Below are 26,223 nucleotides of genomic sequence, written 5' to 3' on the forward strand. Positions count from 1 at the left end.
CGGTAATAAATTAGCTAATACGACACAGCCAATTTTAGTATTTCTACATGCTATTTGAGATATAAAACACAGCTTAGTTCCCGAAAGTCCTTTAAATGTAAAACCTGACTAGGTAATATGATAATTGTCAAGAGGGCGCTGTTGTTCTCATGTATATTAGGGTGACAGTTCAGTATAGTATGGAAAAATGTATTCCATTGAAATTCCGCAACATGGCACGTGATCATATATTCCTGGTCAAGCTTTAAGTAAATATTATTTAGTGGATTTTATTTCAAATTCTTTAGCACATCATTTTTTGCATTTTCTTTGTTTATTAATAGTTTTTCCGAATAAAATAAATACAAACAAAATTCTTGTCCGTGTTCTTATTACTTACAATGTGTAAATTATTACAGGAAATTTATTAGGAAATTCTCCGAAATAACACAACCACTAAACAATTTATTAAAGAAAAATGTAGAATTTAGTTGGACGAAACAATGCGACGACGCATTTAAAAAGTTAAAAATAGCCATCAGTACCCCACCATTACTACAATATCCGGATTTCTCAAATGACAACACGTTTACGATACACACAGACGCATCGGGCATAGCTTTAGGATGTGTCTTATCCAATGAAAATGGATTACCAGTAGCATATGCAAGCAGACCTCTAAACAAAGCAGAGAAAAATTATCCCACGACAGAAAAAGAATTACTAGCTATAGTATGGGCAGTGAAATATTTTAGACCATACTTATATGGACGAAAATTTAAAATTGTCACCGATCACCGCCCACTCATTTATTTATTCAAAATGAATAATCCCTCGAGTCGACTCACCAAGTTTCGATTGTGCCTAGAAGAATACGATTTCACTGTAGAATATTTGAAAGGTAAAGATAACGTAGCTGCAGACGCGTTATCTAGGATTGAAATTTCCAGTGAAGAATTAAAGAACATGACAAAGCAAGTGGTATCAGTAATGACTAGAGCACAGAGGAAACGCATGGAAGAGCAAGAAAACAATAATAAGTCACAAGACAAGGGTTCCAACTGCGACTGGCCTGCGCAACCAGACATAGTTGAACTTCTCAAAAAACCTCAGGAATTACCGGAATTAAGTTTCCATAAACGCGACTACTACAAAATACTAAAACAATCAGATCGCGTCATGAGTAAAAATAATGAAATCATATACTCGCCATCCTTGGCGACATTGTGTGTCAGGCCTATTACTCCATCGCGTACGAAACGAGCTTTCTTCGCGAGAGAATTAGGTGCATTTTGCAAGGCACAACAAATAAAAGAGGTATGCATATTATATAATGATGACACCGCATTTATCATAAAGGAGCTAGCTCAATACATGCATACACACAATACCGGGTCCGGACCCCGATTATGTATTATTAAGGGTGTCACAAAGATAACAAATAAAGATGACCAACGCGTCATATTAAACGATTTTCATTTATTACCTACTAGCGGTCACGCAGGAATTCAAAGAATGACCAATAACGTAAAGCGGTACTACTACTGGCCCGGAATGAATAACGACATTAAGAAATTCGTAAAAAAATGTGATAAATGTCAAAAACAAAAATTCCATAAAAACGTTAAACAACCGCTATGTATTACTAGCACGGCAACAGCGTCATTCGATAAGGTATTCCTAGACTTATGCGGACCCCTAACTAAAGATACAAATGGATATTGCTATATACTTACGTTACAGTGCGAGCTCACAAAGTATGTAGAGGCATATCCACTGCTAAATAAGGAGACAGACACAGTCGCGAGAGCTTTAGTTGATAATTTTATATTACGATATGGTATTCCCAAAGAAATAGGAACAGATAGAGGAAGTGAATTCATCTCATCAACTATGCGCGAAATTTGTAACATTTTAGGTATAAAACAATTGCAATCAACCGCGTACCACCACGAAAGCCTTGGTTCCTTGGAAAATTCACATAAAGCTCTAGGAGCATTTTTAAGAATACAAACAGACAACCAGGCTCACCAGTGGTCAGATTGGTTACAATATTGGTGTTTTTCCTATAATACGACAGTGCATTCAGCAACTAAATATACACCGTATGAATTAGTATTCGGTAAATTATGTCGTATACCAAGTAATATTGTTAATCAAGTAGATCCAATGTATAATTTTGATTCATATCCAATAGAATTTAAGTATAGATTACAAAAATCCCAAGAGGATGCTAGAAATAATTTAATTAAGACAAAATTATCTAGAAAACTAAGTTATGATTTAAAAACAAATCCAATAACGTATACAATAGGAGATTTGGTATTAGTTAAAAAGGAAGATAGAGATAAAATGGACCCAGTGTATAAGGGACCATATACAGTTATTGAAGATCAAGGTACAAATGTAAAAATATTAGTTTTAGGTAAAGAACACATTGTACATAAAAACAGAACAAAACCTTACTATGCATCAATAGAACAACAAACACATTAAATACACGTATAATATAATATATATATATAACAAAAAAAAAAAAACAGACCCATCCCATTGCATACCACCATCCATATAAGGAACCACTATCTCCATGACACAGAAAATTAATCAATAATGCCTAACAAATAAATATCATATTAACAGATTCAATAAAAGTAAACACATGTTAATGTAACAATGTATTCCATAACCATATAAGGAACATGTAATCTTAGAAATAAGCATGTAAGCAAATTGTATATCCAAATAGCATTAAGTTTTTATTACATTCATAATTTTAAGAACCAATATGTATACCATAGATATAAGTTCACTTAAGCAAAAAAAAAATAATACTTGTTATATATTTTTTGTCTAAAAAAAAAAAAAAAACGGGAAAGCTGTAGTGTAGTCAGATCATACACAGCTGCTATCAGCTGATACAGCTGATACTTGATGCCTATCTCCCACATATGTATTTTACTACTTTATAGAACATTAAGTTAACGATGCCATAAACCTTGACTTACTGTAATTTACTATACAATGGTTAATGACCATTGCCATAACTTCCACTCGATTAAACCTGTTAAAACCTTAGTATATAAGGCCAGCGCTTTCTACTAATATATTCAGTATTTACTCGACTCTTGTGTTATCATTATAACCCCTGAACGCCGAACACTTCAGCGCGCCGCCCCACACGCCGAGGTGCGCGGCGTCGCACACGGCCGCCACGCACGTGACGTCACGCGACACGCCCCGCAACAGCTCCACCAGCACCCGCTCCACTCACCATGAGGAGGGGCAGCGGGGCGGCGCGGCGCCACAGCGCGCCGCCCCACACGCCGAGGTGCGCGGCGTCGCACACGGCCGCCACGCACGTGACGTCACGCGACACGCCCCGCAACAGCTCCACCAGCACCCGCTCCACTCACCATGAGGAGGGGCAGCGGGGCGGCGCGGCGCCACAGCGCGCCGCCCCACACGCCGAGGTGCGCGGCGTCGCACACGGCCGCCACGCACGTGACGTCACGCGACACGCCCCGCAACAGCTCCACCAGCACCCGCTCCACTCACCATGAGGAGGGGCAGCGGGGCGGCGCGGCGCCACAGCGCGCCGCCCCACACGCCGAGGTGCGCGGCGTCGCACACGGCCGCCACGCACGTGACGTCACGCGACACGCCCCGCAACAGCTCCACCAGCACCCGCTCCACTCACCATGAGGAGGGGCAGCGGGGCGGCGCGGCGCCACAGCGCGCCGCCCCACACGCCGAGGTGCGCGGCGTCGCACACGGCCGCCACGCACGTGACGTCACGCGACACGCCCCGCAACAGCTCCACCAGCACCCGCTCCACTCACCATGAGGAGGGGCAGCGGGGCGGCGCGGCGCCACAGCGCGCCGCCCCACACGCCGAGGTGCGCGGCGTCGCACACGGCCGCCACGCACGTGACGTCACGCGACACGCCCCGCAACAGCTCCACCAGCACCCGCTCCACTCACCATGAGGAGGGGCAGCGGGGCGGCGCGGCGCCACAGCGCGCCGCCCCACACGCCGAGGTGCGCGGCGTCGCACACGGCCGCCACGCACGTGACGTCACGCGACACGCCCCGCAACAGCTCCACCAGCACCCGCTCCACTCACCATGAGGAGGGGCAGCGGGGCGGCGCGGAGCCACAGCGCGCCGCCCCACACGCCGAGGTGCGCGGCGTCGCACACGGCCGCCACACACGTGACGTCACGCGACACGCCCCGCAGCAGCTCCACCAGCACCCGCTCCACTCACCATGAGGAGGGGCAGCGGGGCGGCGCGGCGCCACAGCGCGCCGCCCCACACGCCGAGGTGCGCGGCGTCGCACACGGCCGCCACACACGTGACGTCACGCGACACGCCCCGCAACAGCTCCACCAGCACCCGCTCCACTCACCATGAGGAGGGGCAGCGGGGCGGCGCGGCGCCACAGCGCGCCGCCCCACACGCCGAGGTGCGCGGCGTCGCACACGGCCGCCACGCACGTGACGTCACGCGACACGCCCCGCAACAGCTCCACCAGCACCCGCTCCACTCACCATGAGGAGGGGCAGCGGGGCGGCGCGGCGCCACAGCGCGCCGCCCCACACGCCGAGGTGCGCGGCGTCGCACACGGCCGCCACACACGTGACGTCACGTGACACGCCCCGCAACAGCTCCACCAGCACCCGCTCCACTCACCATGAGGAGGGGCAGCGGGGCGGCGCGGCGCCACAGCGCGCCGCCCCACACGCCGAGGTGCGCGGCGTCGCACACGGCCACCACGCACGTGACGTCACGCGACACGCCCCGCAACAGCTCCACCAGCACCCGCTCCACTCACCATGAGGAGGGGCAGCGGGGCGGCGCGGCGCCGCAGCGCGCCGCCCCACACGCCGAGGTGCGCGGCGTCGCACACGGCCGCCACGCACGTGACGTCACGCGACACGCCCCGCAACAGCTCCACCAGCACCCGCTCCACTCACCATGAGGAGGGGCAGCGGGGCGGCGCGGCGCCACAGCGCGCCGCCCCACACGCCGAGGTGCGCGGCGTCGCACACGGCCGCCACGCACGTGACGTCACGCGACACGCCCCGCAACAGCTCCACCAGCACCCGCTCCACTCACCATGAGGAGGGGCAGCGGGGCGGCGCGGCGCCACAGCGCGCCGCCCCACACGCCGAGGTGCGCGGCGTCGCACACGGCCGCCACGCACGTGACGTCACGCGACACGCCCCGCAGCAGCTCCACCAGCACCCGCTCCAGCTCCCGGCTCTCCTCCACGCCTCTCAGTATGGGGGAGAGCGCCGCCTGCGCGCTGGAACATTAACGTCCATTTAGAGTAGGTTCTTATAACACGGATCGTGTGTCGGTTTGTCCTTTATGAAATTTACTCGAATAACGATATAAAAAATATTTAAAAACGTGAAGTTCGATTTCATAATTCGTAATTTTTAGACCCGGTCTCGTTTCATCGAAATTAAGTAGACGGTTGAGGTGTTTATAATGCAGGGTTCTCTATAAATATGTTGAATTATCACTGCAATACTTGCCTTGAAATTACGATGAGCCCAAAAAGCACACATTTCAACATATCTCCACCGGAAATAGGACTGGACTAGATTTCTTCAGCTTAACAGAAAAAACCGATTACGTACCTACCTATACCTTACCCTTAGCCTATACGCTCTCGTCGGTGATTGACAGCGCCGCTTCCGTATGCACGTCCAATTACAAACTTCGAGAGCGGACGACTTACAAATTAGTTACATGCATTTGTAATGGGACCGTAGTGCCCTCTGGATATAACTCTACAGGAAATAATTTAATGGAATAAAATGTAACCCTTGTATAAAACATTTATTAGGTAACCATAACCGTGTATAATTGTATATCTTGGTGGATTAATTAGTAACAAAAATGTATTCCGATTGTAAAATTATTACTTATACGTACCTACTTATTATAACTATATAGTAAAGTTATTATAACAAAGAAAATATTGAGCATCATTCTGAATATTTTAAAAGCATCTGTCTTTTTAATAACAAATAAAAATAGTAGTTATAATTCAGTATTGAACAGAATCAGTAAAATAAGTAATTTAAGGCGCCATTGTCGTATTCCCAATTATAACGTCTGTCCCCGCACCACGTGGCCGAGGCGGGGACAGATAGGAATACAACAGGGATTTTATTACCTTTAGTTTTTTATTATTCTTTCGTTTTATCATAAAATATATAAATAAATAACAATGGAATGCATCATACATCGTTTGTCAGTAGCTAATGTGATAATTATTACATACCTACGTATTATATTGGACTTAAAGTAGTAACAGACTCGCACCGGACCGCGACCTTGGTGCGGTGCGGCGCATTTATCGATAGTGTGTAAGCTTCCAACGCACATAATTATTATTAATAGCGGTGCGGTGGGTATGCACGTCGCACCAACTGACAGGTAATAATAATACTGGTGCGCTCCGCACCAATTTCCCTAGTGTGTAAGCTGCATCGCACCGATTGACAGCTGTCATTTTCAAATTATGACAGTGGAATAATAATACTGGTGCGCTCCGCACCAATTTCGCTAGTGTGTAAGCTGCATCGCACCGATTGACAGCTGTCATTTTCAAATTATGACAGTGGAATAATAATACTGGTGCGCTCCGCACCAATTTCGCTAGTGTGTAAGCTCCATCGCACCGATTGACAGCTGTCATTTTCAAATTATGACAGTGGACGGCAATGTAGCCAATCGATGAAATAACAAAAATGCGGAAGCAGTGCTTTAAAAAGACACAGATTTTTTAAGATTTTCATGGATCAAGGTGCATTATATTAACTCACGCTCTTCATCTATCTCTACAAAAGCGGAACCACATTAATTTAAATTCAATCTTAAAGGATTCCATTGCAATAATTCGTTGAAAAACACGGAAATATGGGACACTTGGCAACACTGGCGCACGTGTTCGGCAGTCTGTAAGCTAGGATCGCACCGTTTTGACGGTTCGGTGCGATAGTGTGAAAGCCCACGCCAGTACGAGCTATTCCTAGAATCGCTCCAAGCTCGCGGTGCGGTGCGATAGTCTGTTATGGCCTTTAGAAGGTAAAGATTGTTCAATAGAAGAAAGGTTTCTAATGGAGTATTTTTGTTCATTTAAGGTATTACAATTGTTGTACATTTTTATTAAGTCCGAGCACCCGGAAAGTATTAATTTATAAATTGTGATGTCTCCTTGTATTTTATGGACTATACCAAGGGGCCGATTTTTGAATTTCGACCGCTCCATTTCGTGTATTTCGTTCAATTAATATCTCCAGTACCCGGCATTTAAATTGTACTAGGTAATAGAATTGAAAACGAGTGGGTCAATACCACTCTATTCCCAATTTCTATCGCTCGTATTTCAAAAAGTTGCATTTTGCTGTTTTCCACCGATTTTCGAGTGTCTTCCAAAAATCGGCCCCCAGCTGTTTGTGTGTGTGTGTGTGTGTGTCTACAGCTTGGCGGGGACGTAGGTGTCCCAGTGCACGACGTCGCGCCACCACTGCGGCCGCGCCAGCGCTCCGGGGTACGTGAGGATGCCGTCCTGGATGTGCTTGTACACCTGCCGACAGGTGTTTGGGTTTTAATGTTATACGACAATAGCGCAGTTACTCGAGTAAGTATATGCGTATATGGAAAGGAATCATCTCTATAATTTGTCTCTTACGGAAGTTACGGTCGGATATAGTTTCATATCTGTGGATGCCGCGAAGGACAAGTGGGAAAGGTTCCCATCTGCCTTTAGGGAACGGCTATTTTGATTAAATGGTTACAAAAAATTTCGAGGCATATCTGCTCGCACACAACATGGTACGCACCTCGCCGTCGGCATATCCGAGCACAGAGTTGAGGCACCAGTCGGGCGGCGCGAGCGTGTCGGCCAGAGACACCGCCTCGGAGGACAGCTCCGCGCACAGCGACAGGATCCCCTCCCGCAGGAGCAAGCCCTGATTCGCGGAGAAGAACCCACCCTACAAATAATACAACTATAACTAATGTTACCATCTAGAGATAAATTCGATTCGGGCAATGACAATCTGTTTTTATACCAGTGCCATTGTATGATACCTATGCTATGTCCAACCCGGTTGTTATTTTAGTGCAGTTTATTCAAATGCACTGGATGATTCGGTAATAAATTAGCTAATACGACACAGCCAATTTTAGTATTTCTACATGCTATTTGAGATATAAAACACAGCTTAGTTCCCGAAAGTCCTTTAAATGTAAAACCTGACTAGGTAATATGATAATTGTCAAGAGGGCGCTGTTGTTCTCATGTATATTAGGGTGACAGTTCAGTATAGTATGGAAAAATGTATTCCATTGAAATTCCGCAACATGGCACGTGATCATATATTCCTGGTCAAGCTTTAAGTAAATATTATTTAGTGGATTTTATTTCAAATTCTTTAGCACATCATTTTTTGCATTTTCTTTGTTTATTAATAGTTTTTCCGAATAAAATAAATACAAACAAAATTCTTGTCCGTGTTCTTATTACTTACAATGTATAAAGTGGCCATGTGCCTCTCGAGCATGAAGGCGCCGTACAACGCCACCAGTTTCAGCAGCACGGCCTTACACGCCGCATCTTCGAACGCGAGCGCCGTTTTGTAAAAGTGATTCAAGATGAAATGCTGAAAATAACGTCGATACTAAATTACTAGCTTAAATTAATTACTCATTCACAGTAACAACATCAACCATCTGCGGTCGCCAAGAACTAGCGGGAATAGTGCCCTTAACATTTATGAGACATTTTCCCGTCCCGTCCAACCCGCCTGGGCCGCCTGGCCCACGTCACAAATGGAAACCAAACTATTCCTACCTGTCCCCAGCGAGCCCAAATAGGAATACACCGATAGAAGGTGTATTCCCATTTGTCCCCGCCGGGCACAGATCGGAATGGATGCACTCATATGAATAATTCTCATCTCTCCCTACTTCATTTACAAAACACCCGATTTATGGCGGCGGTCACATGGGGCGTTTACAGATGTCACATATGATATCCCCATTTCCTCGACAAATCGAAAGGTGTCAGTGCCATATGCCCAATCATAACAACAATAGTAGATTGTTAACCAAGGGTGGAAAGTGATCCATTTCACCTAAGATATTTTTGCCCAAGATAGTTCGAGGGTGAGATGGTTACTTTTACCCGAGTTAAACACTCTACTTTTCACTTCGACTATGAGGAAAGTCAAACACGAGAAATGTAGGTCGATTATTGGTAATATTATCATTACATTACATTCATTCATTCAGTTTTACTTTTTTTAAGGCGCGTATACATTAAAGCCGTTTCAGATACATCCCAATTTAACATCGGATTGTCTATGGTTTTCGATTTTTTTTCGATCAAAATGTAAACGGCGGCGGAAGCTAATATGAGAGCTTTTAACTGAATATTATGGCATATATGGCTATTAGCTGTTGCTCGAAGTAAAAATTACTTTCCACCCTAAGGGTGGGAAATGAAATTTTCCACCCGGCGATCAGCCTACGAAAGGTGAACTTTCCGGACAGGAGAGATGAAAATATTTATTTAATACTGTTTGCATCTAATATTATGTGAGTTAGAGTACTATCTAGTTAAACTGGTCGCAAAGCTAAAAATATCAATGTAACATGAATTTGTACCTCTCCGTAGACCACCGACAATGTGACGGCGGTGTAGGACTGCGAGTCGTTCCTCACTTTACGTACCTCCCCGTAGACCACTGACAATGTGACGGCGGTGTAGGACTGCGAGTCGTTCCTCACTTGGTAGCTGCTCTTGCCCTGACCCTTGAGCCATGACACCTTCTCTTTGTACGTACCTCCCCGTAGACCACTGACAATGTGACGGCGGTGTAGGACTGCGAGTCGTTCCTCACTTGGTAGCTGCTCTTGCCCTGACCCTTGAGTCGCGACACCTTCTCTTTGTACGTACCTCCCCGTAGACCACTGACAATGTGACGGCGGTGTAGGACTGCGAGTCGTTCCTCACTTGATAGCTGCTCTTGCCCTGACCCTTGAGCCGTGACACCTTCTCTTTGTACGTACCTCCCCGTAGACCACTGACAATGTGACGGCGGTGTAGGACTGCGAGTCGTTCCTCACTTGGTAGCTGCTCTTGCCCTGACCCTTGAGCCGTGACACCTTCTCTTTGTACGTACCTCCCCGTAGACCACTGACAATGTGACGGCGGTGTAGGACTGCGAGTCATTCCTCACTTGGTAGCTGCTCTTGCCCTGACCCTTGAGCCATGACACCTTCTCTTTGTACGTACCTCCCCAGACCACTGACAATGTGACGGCGGTGTAGGACTGCGAGTCGTTCCTCACTTGGTAGCTGCTCTTGCCCTGACCCTTGAGCCGTGACACCTTCTCTTTGTACGTACCTCCCCGTAGACCACTGACAATGTGACGGCGGTGTAGGACTGCGAGTCGTTCCTCACTTGGTAGCTGCTCTTGCCCTGACCCTTGAGCCGTGACACCTTCTCTTTGTACGTACCTCCCCAGACCACTGACAATGTGACGGCGGTGTAGGACTGCGAGTCGTTCCTCACTTGGTAGCTGCTCTTGCCCTGACCCTTGAGCCATGACACCTTCTCTTTGTACGTACATACCTCCCCAGACCACTGACAATGTGACGGCGGTGTAGGACTGCGAGTCGTTCCTCACTTGGTAGCTGCTCTTGCCCTGACCCTTGAGCCGTGACACCTTCTCTTTGTACGTACCTCCCCGTAGACCACTGACAATGTGACGGCGGTGTAGGACTGCGAGTCGTTCCTCACTTGGTAGCTGCTCTTGCCCTGACCCTTGAGCCATGACACCTTCTCTTTGTACGTACATACCTCCCCAGACCACTGACAATGTGACGGCGGTGTAGGACTGCGAGTCGTTCCTCACTTGGTAGCTGCTCTTGCCCTGACCCTTGAGTCGCGACACCTTCTCTTTGTACGTACCTCCCCGTAGACCACTGACAATGTGACGGCGGTGTAGGACTGCGAGTCGTTCCTCACTTGATAGCTGCTCTTGCCCTGACCCTTGAGCCGTGACACCTTCTCTTTGTACGTACCTCCCCGTAGACCACTGACAATGTGACGGCGGTGTAGGACTGCGAGTCGTTCCTCACTTGGTAGCTGCTCTTGCCCTGACCCTTGAGCCGTGACACCTTCTCTTTGTACGTACCTCCCCGTAGACCACTGACAATGTGACGGCGGTGTAGGACTGCGAGTCGTTCCTCACTTGGTAGCTGCTCTTGCCCTGACCCTTGAGTCGCGACACCTTCTCTTTGTACGTACCTCCCCGTAGACCACTGACAATGTGACGGCGGTGTAGGACTGCGAGTCGTTCCTCACTTGATAGCTGCTCTTGCCCTGACCCTTGAGCCGTGACACCTTCTCTTTGTACGTACCTCCCCGTAGACCACTGACAATGTGACGGCGGTGTAGGACTGCGAGTCGTTCCTCACTTGGTAGCTGCTCTTGCCCTGACCCTTGAGCCGTGACACCTTCTCTTTGTACGTACCTCCCCGTAGACCACTGACAATGTGACGGCGGTGTAGGACTGCGAGTCGTTCCTCACTTGGTAGCTGCTCTTGCCCTGACCCTTGAGCCGTGACACCTTCTCTTTGTACGTACCTCCCCAGACCACTGACAATGTGACGGCGGTGTAGGACTGCGAGTCGTTCCTCACTTGGTAGCTGCTCTTGCCCTGACCCTTGAGTCGCGACACCTTCTCTTTGTACGTACCTCCCCGTAGACCACTGACAATGTGACGGCGGTGTAGGACTGCGAGTCGTTCCTCACTTGGTAGCTGCTCTTGCCCTGACCCTTGAGTCGTGACACCTTCTCTTTGTACGTACCTCCCCGTAGACCACTGACAATGTGACGGCGGTGTAGGACTGCGAGTCGTTCCTCACTTGGTAGCTGCTCTTGTCCTGACCCTTGAGCCGTGACACCTTCTCTTTGTACGTACCTCCCCGTAGACCACTGACAATGTGACGGCGGTGTAGGACTGCGAGTCGTTCCTCACTTGGTAGCTGCTCTTGCCCTGACCCTTGAGCCGTGACACCTTCTCTTTGTACGTACCTCCCCGTAGACCACTGACAATGTGACGGCGGTGTAGGACTGCGAGTCGTTCCTCACTTGGTAGCTGCTCTTGCCCTGACCCTTGAGCCGTGACACCTTCTCTTTGTACGTACCTCCCCAGACCACTGACAATGTGACGGCGGTGTAGGACTGCGAGTCGTTCCTCACTTGGTAGCTGCTCTTGCCCTGACCCTTGAGTCGCGACACCTTCTCTTTGTACGTACCTCCCCGTAGACCACTGACAATGTGACGGCGGTGTAGGACTGCGAGTCGTTCCTCACTTGGTAGCTGCTCTTGCCCTGACCCTTGAGCCGTGACACCTTCTCTTTGTACGTACCTCCCCGTAGACCACTGACAATGTGACGGCGGTGTAGGACTGCGAGTCGTTCCTCACTTGGTAGCTGCTCTTGCCCTGACCCTTGAGCCGTGACACCTTCTCTTTGTACGTACCTCCCCGTAGACCACTGACAATGTGACGGCGGTGTAGGACTGCGAGTCGTTCCTCACTTGGTAGCTGCTCTTGCCCTGACCCTTGAGCCGTGACACCTTCTCTTTGTACGTACCTCCCCGTAGACCACTGACAATGTGACGGCGGTGTAGGACTGCGAGTCGTTCCTCACTTGGTAGCTGCTCTTGCCCTGACCCTTGAGCCGTGACACCTTCTCTTTGTACGTACCTCCCCGTAGACCACTGACAATGTGACGGCGGTGTAGGACTGCGAGTCGTTCCTCACTTGGTAGCTGCTCTTGCCCTGACCCTTGAGCCGTGACACCTTCTCTTTGTACGTACCTCCCCCGACCACTGACAATGTGACGGCGGTGTAGGACTGCGAGTCGTTCCTCACTTGGTAGCTGCTCTTGCCCTGACCCTTGAGTCGCGACACCTTCTCTTTGTACGTACCTCCCCGTAGACCACTGACAATGTGACGGCGGTGTAGGACTGCGAGTCGTTCCTCACTTGGTAGCTGCTCTTGCCCTGACCCTTGAGCCGTGACACCTTCTCTTTGTACGTACCTCCCCGTAGACCACTGACAATGTGACGGCGGTGTAGGACTGCGAGTCGTTCCTCACTTGGTAGCTGCTCTTGCCCTGACCCTTGAGCCGTGACACCTTCTCTTTGTACGTACCTCCCCAGACCACTGACAATGTGACGGCGGTGTAGGACTGCGAGTCGTTCCTCACTTGGTAGCTGCTCTTGCCCTGACCCTTGAGTCGCGACACCTTCTCTTTGTACGTACCTCCCCGTAGACCACTGACAATGTGACGGCGGTGTAGGACTGCAAGTCGTTCCTCACTTGGTAGCTGCTCTTGCCCTGACCCTTGAGCCGTGACACCTTCTCTTTGTACGTACCTCCCCGTAGACCACTGACAATGTGACGGCGGTGTAGGACTGCGAGTCGTTCCTCACTTGGTAGCTGCTCTTGCCCTGACCCTTGAGCCGTGACACCTTCTCTTTGTACGTACCTCCCCGTAGACCACTGACAATGTGACGGCGGTGTAGGACTGCGAGTCGTTCCTCACTTGGTAGCTGCTCTTGCCCTGACCCTTGAGCCGTGACACCTTCTCTTTGTACGTACCTCCCCGTAGACCACTGACAATGTGACGGCGGTGTAGGACTGCGAGTCGTTCCTCACTTGGTAGCTGCTCTTGCCCTGACCCTTGAGTCGTGACACCTTCTCCGCGGTCAGCTTCAGCATGTAGGTCGTTAGCCACGCGTACATGTGCACCACGTCTGAACACAAATATGTACACTATTGAATAGCTGGGACAAACGGTAATACATTCAGATGTGTAATATCATCAGCATGTACTAACTGGCCGGTTGCACGATCTCCGTGCCGGTCCACTTGCAGGTCTCGGCCAGTAAACCCTGAGCCCCGGCGAGGAACCGTACGGAGCCGAACGGCGTGTCGGCGAAGCCCGGTCGTTCTTTGTCGGCCCAAACACTGAGGAGCCAGTTGCTGGTCTGCTGCAGCAGCATGCTGTTCTCGCCCTCGTACGTGCAATTGGCGTCGTTGTCGTCGCGAAGCGCGCCGATGCCGGCGGCTGCAAATGAACTCCCGTCTAACTTTGTAGTCGTAATAAAGTCAAGTATAACAATTCGCACACCCGGTATATAGCAGTGTTTAAAAGGAATATGTTAGATCGAAATGTTAGTCTATGATAAATGTCCAACCTTTAAGGTACCCGTGTCCGCCCGTGCACTCGCGGCAGTTCTGTATGCCGTCGCGCGCCGCCCAGCCGCACGCGGGCTTCGCGGCGCACGACAGCGCGTGCATCTCCACCCCCCGCGCCGCCGCCAGCGCAGCCGACTCCGAACCTTACCGATAACAAGGGGCGCTTTCAAACATTTACACCGTTTTCACAATGTCCGATCCGATATCGAATGTAGGATCCTACATCCGAGTGCCGACATTAGCGGTCACGCACACTACGACGAGCATTAAGGCTTGGCCACATACAGAGCGCGACGCAGCCGCGGCCCGCCGCGTCGCGCAAGGTCACATCAGTAGGATCGGACGTTAGGCAGCGAGCGGTGCGCCGCGTTCCCGCGCGGCCGCGCCGCGTTCACGCGCGCCTTGAGGGCGTGTTGAGAGCGTGAGGCCGGCGCGATCGGCGCGCGCCCTGTTTGACCAGGCTTCGCGTCGGCATCACGCGGCGCGGACGCGGCGCTGCGTCGCGCTCTGTGTGTGGCCAAGCCTTTATGCATACACATACGCACACGACCAAATATTATCGGTCCGACAGCTGACGGGGGGCTCCGACATGGCGACATGGCTGATAAAAATAAAAGAAAAAAAAAATGTTTATTCAAGTAGGCATATTACAATGCGCTTATGAACGTCAAATGTCTGAATTTATCGGAAGCGCCTTTCCGATATCGGATGTCGGAAGATGCCTATTGTTAGCGCCTCATTGGTGCGTCGCGTACCTACGTGCTGGCCGCTTCGCCTAATGAATTCGGAATTCAGTTTTATTGACTTTGACGACATATTTATGATTTTGTTCATTCTAAAAAAATATTGATTCTTGACTAGAAGAAGATTTGTTATTTTAATTTATAAAAATGTTATAATATTAATAAAGTGATATGTTTTAATGAGTTGTATATTCTCAAACATTTATTGGTGACCCCGACGTGATCACATTCGCAATATTTGTATGAAGATTGCGCCGAGTAGAAATGAAGACTATCCTTCGGAGAATGTCCCAATTTATCCAATAACGATTACCAGATGTTGTGAGTTTAAGCCGGTGAGAACACGGATGGCTATTGCTGGTACTTACCCATCAACTATCAATCGCTATTAAAATATCGTAAGTAATTGATGGATAATTCTACGAAGCGCGGGATTATTACTGTAAGTACCTCTCTGTACCTAAATTTGCTTTAATGCGTATGCAAGTACTAGCTGTTGCCCGCGACTTCGTCCGCGTGGAATCTTAACCTTATACTAAGATTCCAGTTCCGTACTCTAAAAATATTTGATCTCCATACAAATTTTCAACCCCTTTCTCACCACCTTGGGAGATGAATTTTCAAAAATGCTTTAATTTGTTTTCATGTTTTTATAATTTAATACCTTTTTACAAAGTTTCCAGTTCCAAGCTTAAAATAAAATTTGCACCCGAAGACGAACTTTCATCCCCTTTTTAACCCCCTTAGAGGTTGAATTTCCAAAAACGTTGCAATTACTTTTTTTTGTAATCGGCTATTATGCCTTTCTAAAAAGTTTCAAAGCATTTGTAATGGATTCAAACTTTGAACCCCATTTTAACCCTGTTAGGGGATGAATTTTACAAAACGCTGAAATTACTTTTCCTGTCTTCTAATAATATCCCTAAATACAAAGATTCAAGTCCCACACTCGAAATAATCTTTGATATCCATACAAACTTTCAACCCCTTTTTCACCACCTTAGGGGATGAATTTTCCAAAACTCTGAAATTAGTTTTCTTGTTTTTTAATAATATATCTTTTAACGAAGTTTCAAATTCCTAGCTCAAAAGAAAACTTTAACCCCATACAAATTTTCATCCCCTTTTTAACCCTGTTAGGGGATGAATATTACAAAACGCTGAAATTACTTTTATTGTCTTCTAATAATATCCCCAAATACAAAGATTCAAGTCCCGCGTTCCAAAAAATTTTTTATATATGTACATACAAACTTTCAACCCCTTTTTCACCACCTTGGGGGATGAATTTTCTAAAACGCTGAAATTAGTTTTCTTGTATTTAAATTTGATACTTTTTTACAAAGTTTCAAGTTCCTAGCTTAAAATAAAATTTGCACCCGAAGACGAACTTTCATCCCCATTTTAACCCCCTTCGGGGTTGAATTTCCAAAAACGTTGCAGTCACTTTTTAGGGTTCCGTACCCAAAGGGTAAAAGGGACCCTATTACTAAGACTTCGCTGTCCGTCCGTCAGTCCGTCCGTCTGTCTGTCACCAGGCTGTATCTCACGAACCGTGATAGCTAGACAGTTGAAATTTTCACAGATGATGTATTTCTGTTTCCGCTATAACAACAAATACTAAAAACAGAATAAAATAAAGATTTAAATGGGGCTCCCATACAACAAACGTGATTTTTGACCAAAGTTAAGCAACGTCGGGCGTGGTCAGTACTTGGATGGGTGACCGTTTTTTTTTTCGTTTTTTTTTTGCATTATGGTACGGAACCCTTCGTGCGCGAGTCCGACTCGCACTTGCCCGGTTTTTTTTGTAATCGGCTATTATGCCTTTCTAAGAAGTTTCAAAGCATTTGTAATGGATTAATATTTTCAACCCCTTTTTAACCCTGTTAGGGGATGAATTTTACAAAACGCTGAAATTACTTTTCCTGTCTTCTAATGATATCCCTAAATATAAAGATTCAACTCCACCACTCGCAAAAAGTTATGATATCCATACAAACTTTCAACCCCTTTTTCACCACCTTAGGGGATGAATTTTCAAAAACGCTGAAAAGTTTTCTCGTATTTTAATAATATATCTTTTTACGAAGTTTCAAATTCCTAGCTTAAAAGAAAACTTTAACCCCATACAAACTTTCATCCCCTTTTTAACCCCCTTAGGGGTTGAATTTCTCAAAATCGCTTCTTATCTCTTGTACACTTTATAAATGCAATCTGGTGTGCAAATTTCAACTTTCTGGCTTTTGTAGTTTCGGCTCTGCGTTGATGAATCAGTCAGTCAGTCAGTCAGTCAGGACACTTGCATTATATATATAGATAGATAGATAGAATTACCAGTTTAAATTAATCTCGCACCCTCAAAATGGAGGAACTCAAACGACGTGGAAAATCTTATTATTTTGCTTTAAATTATAAAATCAGTGGATACAATAAAGGTAGGTGTGAATGAGGGTAATAAGATAATAATAAGCAGGTGTCGTGTTACCCATAATATTATCGATGGACATCCGGACGTGCGCCTCCCCGAACCAGTTGCAGAACACGCGCATCGCGAACGTGGCCGCCAGGTACGGCAGCAGCCGGATTTGCTGCACGCAACATATATAACACACATTTATTATTACATTACCAGTACCTCCCTAGCCACTTTATTACAGGAGGTACCAAATAACAGCATAAACGTAAACTTGACGCTTACTCTGACATTTATTCCTTGGCAATTATTCTATTCTTACGGATATAGATGGCGAGGGTAATATATATGTATTATGTATTCTGTCACTGAAAGGTTAGATAAAAATAAAATGAATACTCACGCCTAGGTCACATGAAGTGGATAAAAATGATTATGGAGTTATATGTAGGTATGGAAATAGTCCCAACTATCCCTTGGTGTGAGCGGGACGGACACAAATGGGAATGAGTGAAGCCTACCTGCTGCTGGTAGAGCAGCACTGGAGTCTCCTCGGCGGCGCCCTCCTCCCCGAACTGCCTCCTCGCGGCGGAGTAGCGCACGGCGATCACCACGGCCTTCTGCAGGTAGTTCGTCGAGATCGATGTTATGTGCACGCGCCCACCTACACATACAAATTAATGCAATAATCATACACGTCATTACATTTAGTTGTCACCAAAATAGGTTGATCTGTGTCAGATGTCCCCAATATTTACTTATTTATTTAATTATTCATATTTCAAAAAAATATGTTATAGCACTGACGTAATTTTTAGATCCCAGTAACCCACCAATTAAATTTGAACTTACGTTAAATTTAAATCAGTTAACAGAATAGAAAATCAGACAAATAGCACCTATTTTATAACTAAGATGAAATAACACATAAACCCGAAACACGTTTCATATTGGCGAATGTTTTAGGCTAATAAATGAACGGGACATCTTCATCAAAAGCATGTCATTATTGGCTGGAACACCGTCATAAACGTATTGTATATCCTTACCCGAAAGGATACCGAGCGAAGCCCCAAACCGCTTGGCGGGGTCCCGGAAGGGCGTGCGGTAGGCGCCGCTCTCGTCCACGCCGCCCAGCTTGTCCAGCGCGGCCTCGCGCGGCACCCGGTACTTATTGAACATCACGAATCTGACACGAAATATGTACTATCATTGATAGGGTCACTTTCCGTTCACATGTTTAACTGATTCATATAGAGAAGGAGATCAGTCTTCCGGCTTTAATTTAGGTACCTATCGTTGACGGGTGGGTATTATACGTAGCGGATTATTAGACAGAATTTCTAAAATGTAAACGTCGTAAAAGATAAAACATCTCATGGATTATCGACGTCCTCACCCGTTGTCGACGCCGTTGAGGCCGAGCTTCTCGCCGAGGTCGCCCACGGTGACCCCCGCGAGCGGCCGCAGCGTGCGCGCGTCGCGGATGGGCACCACGAACGAGTGCAGCCCGTGGTTCTTGCCCTTCGACACCAGCATCGCGTACACGATCGCGTGCGTCGCGCACTTACCTATACATAAATATGTACTCTTATTAAAGTTGCACTTTTTCCTCACACCTTTTAAAATATAAAAGCTCGTGTCGGAAATGGAGGTACAAGTGTACCTGTGGCTATTTCTTCAGTTACGTGATGAGAACGCCGAAATAAAAATATAGTGTTTCTCAATAACCGAGTGATACACTTCTTAAAGATCTATCTAGAATCTAGAACGTATCTAGCTAGAACGTATTCCTATGTTAATTTTTAACAAGCAGAAACGTCTGCTAACGATGCCACTAAGCATAGAATAAATTTAAAAGTGGAAAAAAGTCTTTGGTGAGACTTGAGCTCACGGCCTCTGGATCGATACTCCAGCGCTCTGCCATCTGAGCCATCAAGACCTCATCCATAGCCAGAAAATCTTGGCACCTATCGATCGTATACCTATGTGTTTTGATTGTGTCAATGTTAACTTTAACAATAAGAAAAATATAAATACATATCTATAGCGAAGAAATAAAATTAAAAATGTTTATATCACGCATGCAAGCAGCATTTCAGAAGTATAAATCGTTTAAACAAATTTTCCTTGCAATATCCCGACCTGGCCCTGCCGCGCCGCGGCCATGCCCAATTATTCCCATATGTCCCCGGAAGGTCATGACAATGACTACTCTCGTCTGTCCCTGCCTTGGTTACAAGTATTACTTGGTTACTTGGTATTATTAAGTACATATGTATTATTTATATTCCACTTATAAGAAAAAATGTTTATTCAATGCACTCGTTAAATATTAGGTACCGTTCGTTCTGCACTTCATAAACCGAATAAGACCAATGGTTCCGTAAGTTTTCAACCTCACCTCATTCAATGGCTCTGCTGGCAAACATGTTATCATCGACTCTCTTCCAAAAAAATCGGCCAAGTGCAAGTCAAATGTAGTGGTCGGATCAAAAACTAAGTAATTAGTCCGACTCACGCTTGACTACACATTTCTAATAGGTTTTCCTGTCATCTATAGGCAAACATCTATTTTCTAGTTGTACTTCTAAACAATTTATTTTAAAATTACAAAAAATATATATTTGAGGTTCTCAAAATGAGCCCTTTAATTTGATATGTAACACGATATAGTTTAAAAAACATAATTTATTAATTTTCTCATGTACTTGTACAACCATTTTTCCTATTGAGGTACGGGACCCTAAAAATCATGAGAATCGGTTGACAAATGTGACGTGTCGAGGAAAACAGCAGGTCATGTTAAAGCATTTGTGCCCACGTTGAAACTAAGACACATTTCTCTGCACACTTGCTCGGTGATTATTAAATTTATTAATACATGAAGGCTCACCCAGCGAGCCGACCCAGCACTTGGCGGCCTCGAAGTCGGGCGAATGCAGTATGAAGCATTGCTGGTCCGGATCGTAGGTGGCTGTCGTCCGCATGCCCCTCGCGTTGGAGCCGTGCGCGATCTCCGTCAGCGCGAAGCACCCGCCGATCCTGCCCTCGTCGCACGCCTGAGTGCAAGTTTTACTTGCCCTTCATTAGGTTGCCTTTCTCCAAACTTAATAGTCTAATAAAATTAATACTTTTAATTTTGACATTGCCCAACACAGTTTACCCAGATGAGTAATTTTTACCCAGATGTATGTAATAAGTGTAATAACACTAATAACTTTAACCGCTTAAGAGACATTTGACATTTAATATAAGCAGATACATTTTTGAGAAATTATCAAAGATTAACATAGTACTTTATATTTTAGGTACTTGCAAAGAATTTTAAAGTGTTTGGAGAACCATAGTGAGGATGTTAAGTGCAACAACCTTTTTTTGTTTGATTAAAGCATGAAACTTGGCACAGCAGTTCCTTATATCAAAATAAGCCGATTTAGATCGGTAGCCCGAAGGACCCCCCCCCCCCTCTGGGGCCAGGGAGGGGGGGTCAAAGAACCGCTCCGCCCGGCTTCATTCTAAAAAATCTAACAGGCCCCGTTTAGGTAATAGGTCATATTTGGTATCAATTTCGGATAAATCAATAACGTAGAATTCATTTCTGTTATTAAAAAATTGCAATTTGTCGAACAAAATTAAAAAAAATTAAAAATAATCTAATTTTTCAAGTGTAATTTTTATGTTTTATTTGGTGTCAAAATTAAACTGCCTGGTTTTTCTACATATAAAAAATATGACAATAAAGCCTATTTAATGCAGATTTTATAAACATAACTTTTGTTTACCTTTATTAAAAGAAAATTGCATAAAAAAACTTATACCGTCTCGCGCCGGTGAATATCTTTTTACCGACATCGGCATCGTTATAGACAACATCCGAAGTACACACTCTGGAGACCGATTAAATGTATTGTTTATTGTTGTAGATCCTATTATAAAGATAGAAAAGCGTACATATATTATTATTATGTGTCGTTCAGTGAAAAAAGGGACCTAGGAAAAAATTATCACAGAGCCTCGCGTTTGTATAGAAGCATACTCGTATTTAATTAGTGCCAACCACTCCAAGGACTCCATGGTCGCTGTTCTCAATGAATAAGAAGTAAACTGTAAGTATATATGTCAGTTTCAATCATATTCTGGCCACAGTAGGGTTGTCAGAACAGTTTGGAAACAGTCATTTGCTTTTTGCTTCCATTCCCAAGAAGACAGACTGAGCGTTGAGGGGGCTTTTGACACAGCAACCTTCGAGGCCGTAGAGGAAAGTCTGAAGAGTGAGGGCATCTGACCGGCAATAGCGCAATGGATAGGGAAAATGCTAAGAGGTAGATCCATTACGGCGGAGCTGGGAGGAGTAACAAAGACGATTAGTCCAAGAAGAGGGTTCCCACAAGGGGGATGCCTGTCCCCCCTGATGTGGTGCCCACTTCTAAACTCAATGGTAAAAGAGCTCAACAGAGGAGGCATGTACATGCAGGCTTACTCTGATGATGGAGTGCTGTTAGAGAGAGGAATGGTTGTCACTGCGATAAGAGATATAATGATAAGAGGTCTCAGACAGGTACTGAGATGGTGTAGAGAGAGAGGGTTGGATCTCAATCCATCGAAAACAAAGCTGGTGCTATTCACTAATAGAAGAATAAAGGAGATGAAACCCATAAAGATACAAGGTATAGAACTAGACATGGTGGAGGAGTTGAAATATCTGGGCGTTACTTTAGACAGTAAACTCAGGCACAAAACTCACATCAAGGAGCAGACGGCTAAAGCTATAAGAACACTGTTCCAATGCAAAAGGGCAGTAGGAAAGAACTGGGGACTGAAGCCAGGAATGATCCACTGGATCTACAAGGCGATAATACTACCCAAGGTGCTATATGGAGCCGTGACATGGTGGTATAGAGCACATATTAAAGAAAACCAAAGAGACCTAAGACCTAACCAAAGTCCAGAGATTAGCGTGCCTCATGATGACGGGGGCTATGAGAATGACCCCGACACACGCAATGGATGGAGGTAATGCTAGGCTTGAAGCCACTCTGGATTGAGGTAGAGAAAAGAGCCACCGAACAGTGGTACAGAACGAAAGCATGCAACGAATGGAGAGGAAGCTGCGTAGGCAAGAGACACGCGCTGATACAAAGAGAGGCACTATCAAAACTTGAAATGTTGATGGCCAATAATGACGTTATAAAGAGGCAGGAGATATTTGACAAGAAATATAGAATACACATAGGAGACAAAGATAACTGGAAGGTGGAAGTCGGACACCCGACGACCATCTGCTTCACGGATGGCTCAAGAAGAAGCTCGATGAAACTAGCAGGAGCGGGCATAGTGATCCTCAAACTGGGAGAGCATCAGTACCACTGGGTAGATATGCTAGCGTGTTCCAAGCCGAGGTATGTGCTATAACGCGCTGCGCAAGCATAATCAAGAAGAGCGTAAAACAAGAGGGTACTGTCGTAATATACACAGACAGCCAGGCAGCACTAAAGGCACTAAAGAAAATATCAGTTACCTCCTCTCTCGTGAGAGAATATCGAGAGGAGCTCAACTTGATAGGCAAGCAAAGAAGTGTCACGGAGGCATGGGTTCCAGGACACCAGGGAGTAACGGGAAACGAGAAAGCTGACGAGCTGGCGAGGATAAGGGCGGAGACGGAATACATAGGTCCGGAACCGGCTCTGCCTATGTCAGCGGATGTCACGAAGGGAGTCATAGAGAAGGTAAAAGAGATGGAAGCACAGAGAGAATGGGAAGAAGAGACTGGATGCAGACAGTCGAAGATGATGATCAAAGGTATAGACCACAGGAGAACCAGGTATCTTCTGAAACTAGGTAAGAGCAGTCTGAGACTATTGACAGGTATCATTACAGGTCACAATACTCTAACAGACACCTCAAGATAATGGAAATTAGTAGAGACGCCTCCTATCCACATTGTGGTAAGGAGGAGACTAGCTTACACTTACTAGCAGAATGTACTATGTACGCGGCACCGCGATATAATACATGCGGTAGAGACACACTAAAAGAAAACGAACTAAAGGACGTCGAACTCAAAGATGTCCTTTTATTCTGCAGGAAAACAAGAAGATTTGAGGAGAATAGTGTGGGAATGCCGCCGGGACAGTAACCTGAAGCTCCAACTCCAGGGAACTGGGCTGAATGAACGCGACAAGCGATCGACAGCCCGCCTGCTTCTGATCGGGCGTCCCTACACTACATCTACATCTACATGTATAAGTTAGTCTATGAATTTACTAGAGTCGGTAGTGCTGCACTCTGGCGGCAGAACATTGCAGTAATATCCCATATTGAGAACAGCGACCATGGAGTCCATGGAGTGGTTGGCACTAACTAAATACGAGTAAGTATGCTTCTATACAAACGCGAGGCTCTGTGATAATTTGTTCCAAGGTCCCTTTTTTCACTGAACGACACATAAAATAATATTTGTACGCTTTTCTATCTCTATAATAGGATCTACAACAATAAACAATACTTTTAATCGGTCTCCAGAGTGTGTACTTCGGATGTTGTCTATATCGATGCCGATGTCAGTAGAAAGATATTCACCGGCGCGAGACGATATAAGTTTTTTTTATGCGATTTCCTCTAAATAAAGGTATGTAAAAGTTATGTTTTTAAAATCTGCATTAAATAGGCTTTATCATCATATTTTTTTAATGTAGAAAAACCAGGCAGTTTAATTTTGACAATAAATAAGAAACAAAAATTACACTTGAAAAATTAGATACTATGAGTTTTTTTTTATTTTTTTCTACAAATCGCTAAATTTTTATACCAGAAATGAATTCTACGTTATTGATTTATCCGAAATTGATACCAAATATGACTTATTAGCTAAACGGGGCCTGTTAGAATTTTAAGAATGAAGCCGGGCGGAGCGGTACTTTGACCCCCCCCTCTCGGGCCCCAGAGGGGAGGCTCCTGCGGGCTACCGATCGAAATCGGCTTGTTTTGATGTAAGGAACAACTGTGCCAAGTTTCATGCTTTAATCAAGAAAAAAAAGGTTCGACCTTTTTTTGTCACTTAGAACCCTAGCTACCACTGGTACACCACATTATGTGTAATAGTGAGTACAAACAGCAACACTCCTACCTGTACATTGGTGGACCCTATTACAAGAGGCATAAGGTGCACCAATGTATACAATTAACAGTGTGGGCAATAGTACCTATACAGTTGTCATACCTCAATGAGCGGGAAGTGGTGGTCCCGGCCGCTGCCACGGATAGTGTTGGAGAACATGCGGAAGGTGAGGGACAGCTTGATGGCCAGCGAGCTGTCAAACATGAACATGGCCTCTGTGAAGGATTGGAACAACCGTGGATGCATGGCTATCTGTAAACAAAACATGATTCCTATTTTAGGTGAAAGCTGCAAATACACATGTAATCCCAGCAGAAATCATTCAAGCAAAGCTTACAATTCTTTATCGGTATCCGGCCGGATAGTAGGCCACTATCCGGTATCTGGCCAGATGATAAAATAATGTCCAGATAAAAAAGTCTGATAGTAAAAATCAGAATAGGCTTATTTATGCAACATATTAGTCAAATTGAACTTAAAAATTTGATACTAACCTCTTCCAAGGGCACTAGGTCTGCGTTGTGGATAACATACATGCGCTTGGTGGTGATGTGTCTCTGCTCGTCCAGCGTTGGTGTGGCCTCCGCGTGTTTGAACAGGGGGTGCGCCTCCATAAAACTCCATATTTTATTCTGTAAACCAGTTTAATATCTAGGCTGATGTCAATCAACTTTGTTTTATACCCCAGAGAATATACTTGTCTAATTGAGAATATAATTGAGCACAAAATTCATACAGCAGAACCAAAATGATTGGTCAATCAAACTCTCATTTTACTATCTGGGATATAAATCACAGCTTAAATAGATATTAATAATATGTTTGTTCATCAATCAATACTGATAATTAAACCACACAACAACAGTTAAAACAAAACTTGCCATCCAGCGCGGTAATGCCGCTAGCATCTTTGGCACTTTTGGGCTGGGTGGGGGTCGGAATGGGGCTGATAGTGTAAGTAGGATAGTATATTAGTAATATGTTTAGATTTTAAGAAATAAAACAAAACTTAACTGATAAGTTTTTGCTATAAAAACCTCCATACTTACTTATAATGGTACCAAAATTGTAATTATATTGTTCATCATAAAGTAGGCCAGAATATTGCTTCAACAATTTTGAACAGTCAAGAATACCTTTGTTCTAATAGCTTGTATGGAGTCATAGGCGAGTTTCATGCGGCGCCAGTCAAAGGAGGCCTTCTTCCTGAAGGGCTCGAGCGGCCCGCGCGGCGGCTCCGGGAAGCACGCCCGCAGCTCCGCCTCGCTCACCGGCTGCGCCTCCCTAACTTCCAGCATTCTTCTTCACTCAACGATTTTAAAACAAATTACTCAAGAAAGTCACTTCCTACTTTACCAAAGTTGACTGAACTTTTGAACTTTGGACGACGTAATAAAACTAATAACTGATACGAGCACAACAACTGTATAATCAACTTTTCAACTTGTCCTGTCACGGTGGTCTTGAACAACTTTGTAAGTTAATTATTCTGAAAACTTGCAATTCATTGTAGAATAATAAACGGACTTATTAGTATGTATTTTATTAAAGACTAGGCCTTATTATTGCATACACAAAATGCAAAAAAAGTAAAACATATGCTAATCATACCAGTCTTATAAATATTCAAGGTAAAAAACTAACTTCAGTAACTCTAACT

The 26,223-nt window shown here is 45.5% G+C and overlaps 1 protein-coding gene across 1 annotated transcript; it reads right to left on the bottom strand.

Moving 5' to 3' along the window:
* Window positions 1–5,818: 5,818 nt before the first annotated feature.
* LOC134665454 (peroxisomal acyl-coenzyme A oxidase 3) lies at window positions 5,819–26,223 on the bottom strand. Its single transcript, XM_063522429.1, has 14 exons — window positions 25,700–26,223; window positions 25,058–25,195; window positions 24,666–24,815; window positions 20,340–20,505; window positions 18,843–19,014; window positions 18,493–18,632; window positions 17,965–18,107; window positions 17,516–17,618; window positions 14,284–14,427; window positions 13,923–14,153; window positions 13,685–13,839; window positions 8,534–8,665; window positions 7,844–7,996; window positions 5,819–7,587 (listed from the first exon to the last, which is right to left on the bottom strand). Exons 1-14 carry the CDS (start codon window positions 25,859–25,861, stop codon window positions 7,477–7,479), a joined length of 2,100 nt encoding a protein of 699 aa, XP_063378499.1. The 5' UTR covers window positions 25,862–26,223; the 3' UTR covers window positions 5,819–7,476.

This window comes from Cydia fagiglandana, chromosome 6 (genome assembly GCF_963556715.1).
Source record: "Cydia fagiglandana chromosome 6, ilCydFagi1.1, whole genome shotgun sequence".
NCBI classification, from domain to species: domain Eukaryota; kingdom Metazoa; phylum Arthropoda; class Insecta; order Lepidoptera; family Tortricidae; genus Cydia; species Cydia fagiglandana.

What these genes read in the sequence shown, in the direction of transcription:
- LOC134665454 (XM_063522429.1), bottom strand. Translation starts at nt 25,861, where the DNA reads ATGCTGGAAGTTAGGGAGGCGCAGCCGGTGAGCGAGGCGGAGCTGCGG. An exon ending in GTCCATCGATAATATTATGG is followed by an intron (nt 14,428 to 17,515) that starts GTAACACGACAC and finishes GTTATCGGTAAG; the next exon opens with GTTCGGAGTCGGCTGCGCTG. An exon ending in CGGACACGGGTACCTTAAAG is followed by an intron (nt 14,154 to 14,283) that starts GTTGGACATTTA and finishes GTTCATTTGCAG; the next exon opens with CCGCCGGCATCGGCGCGCTT.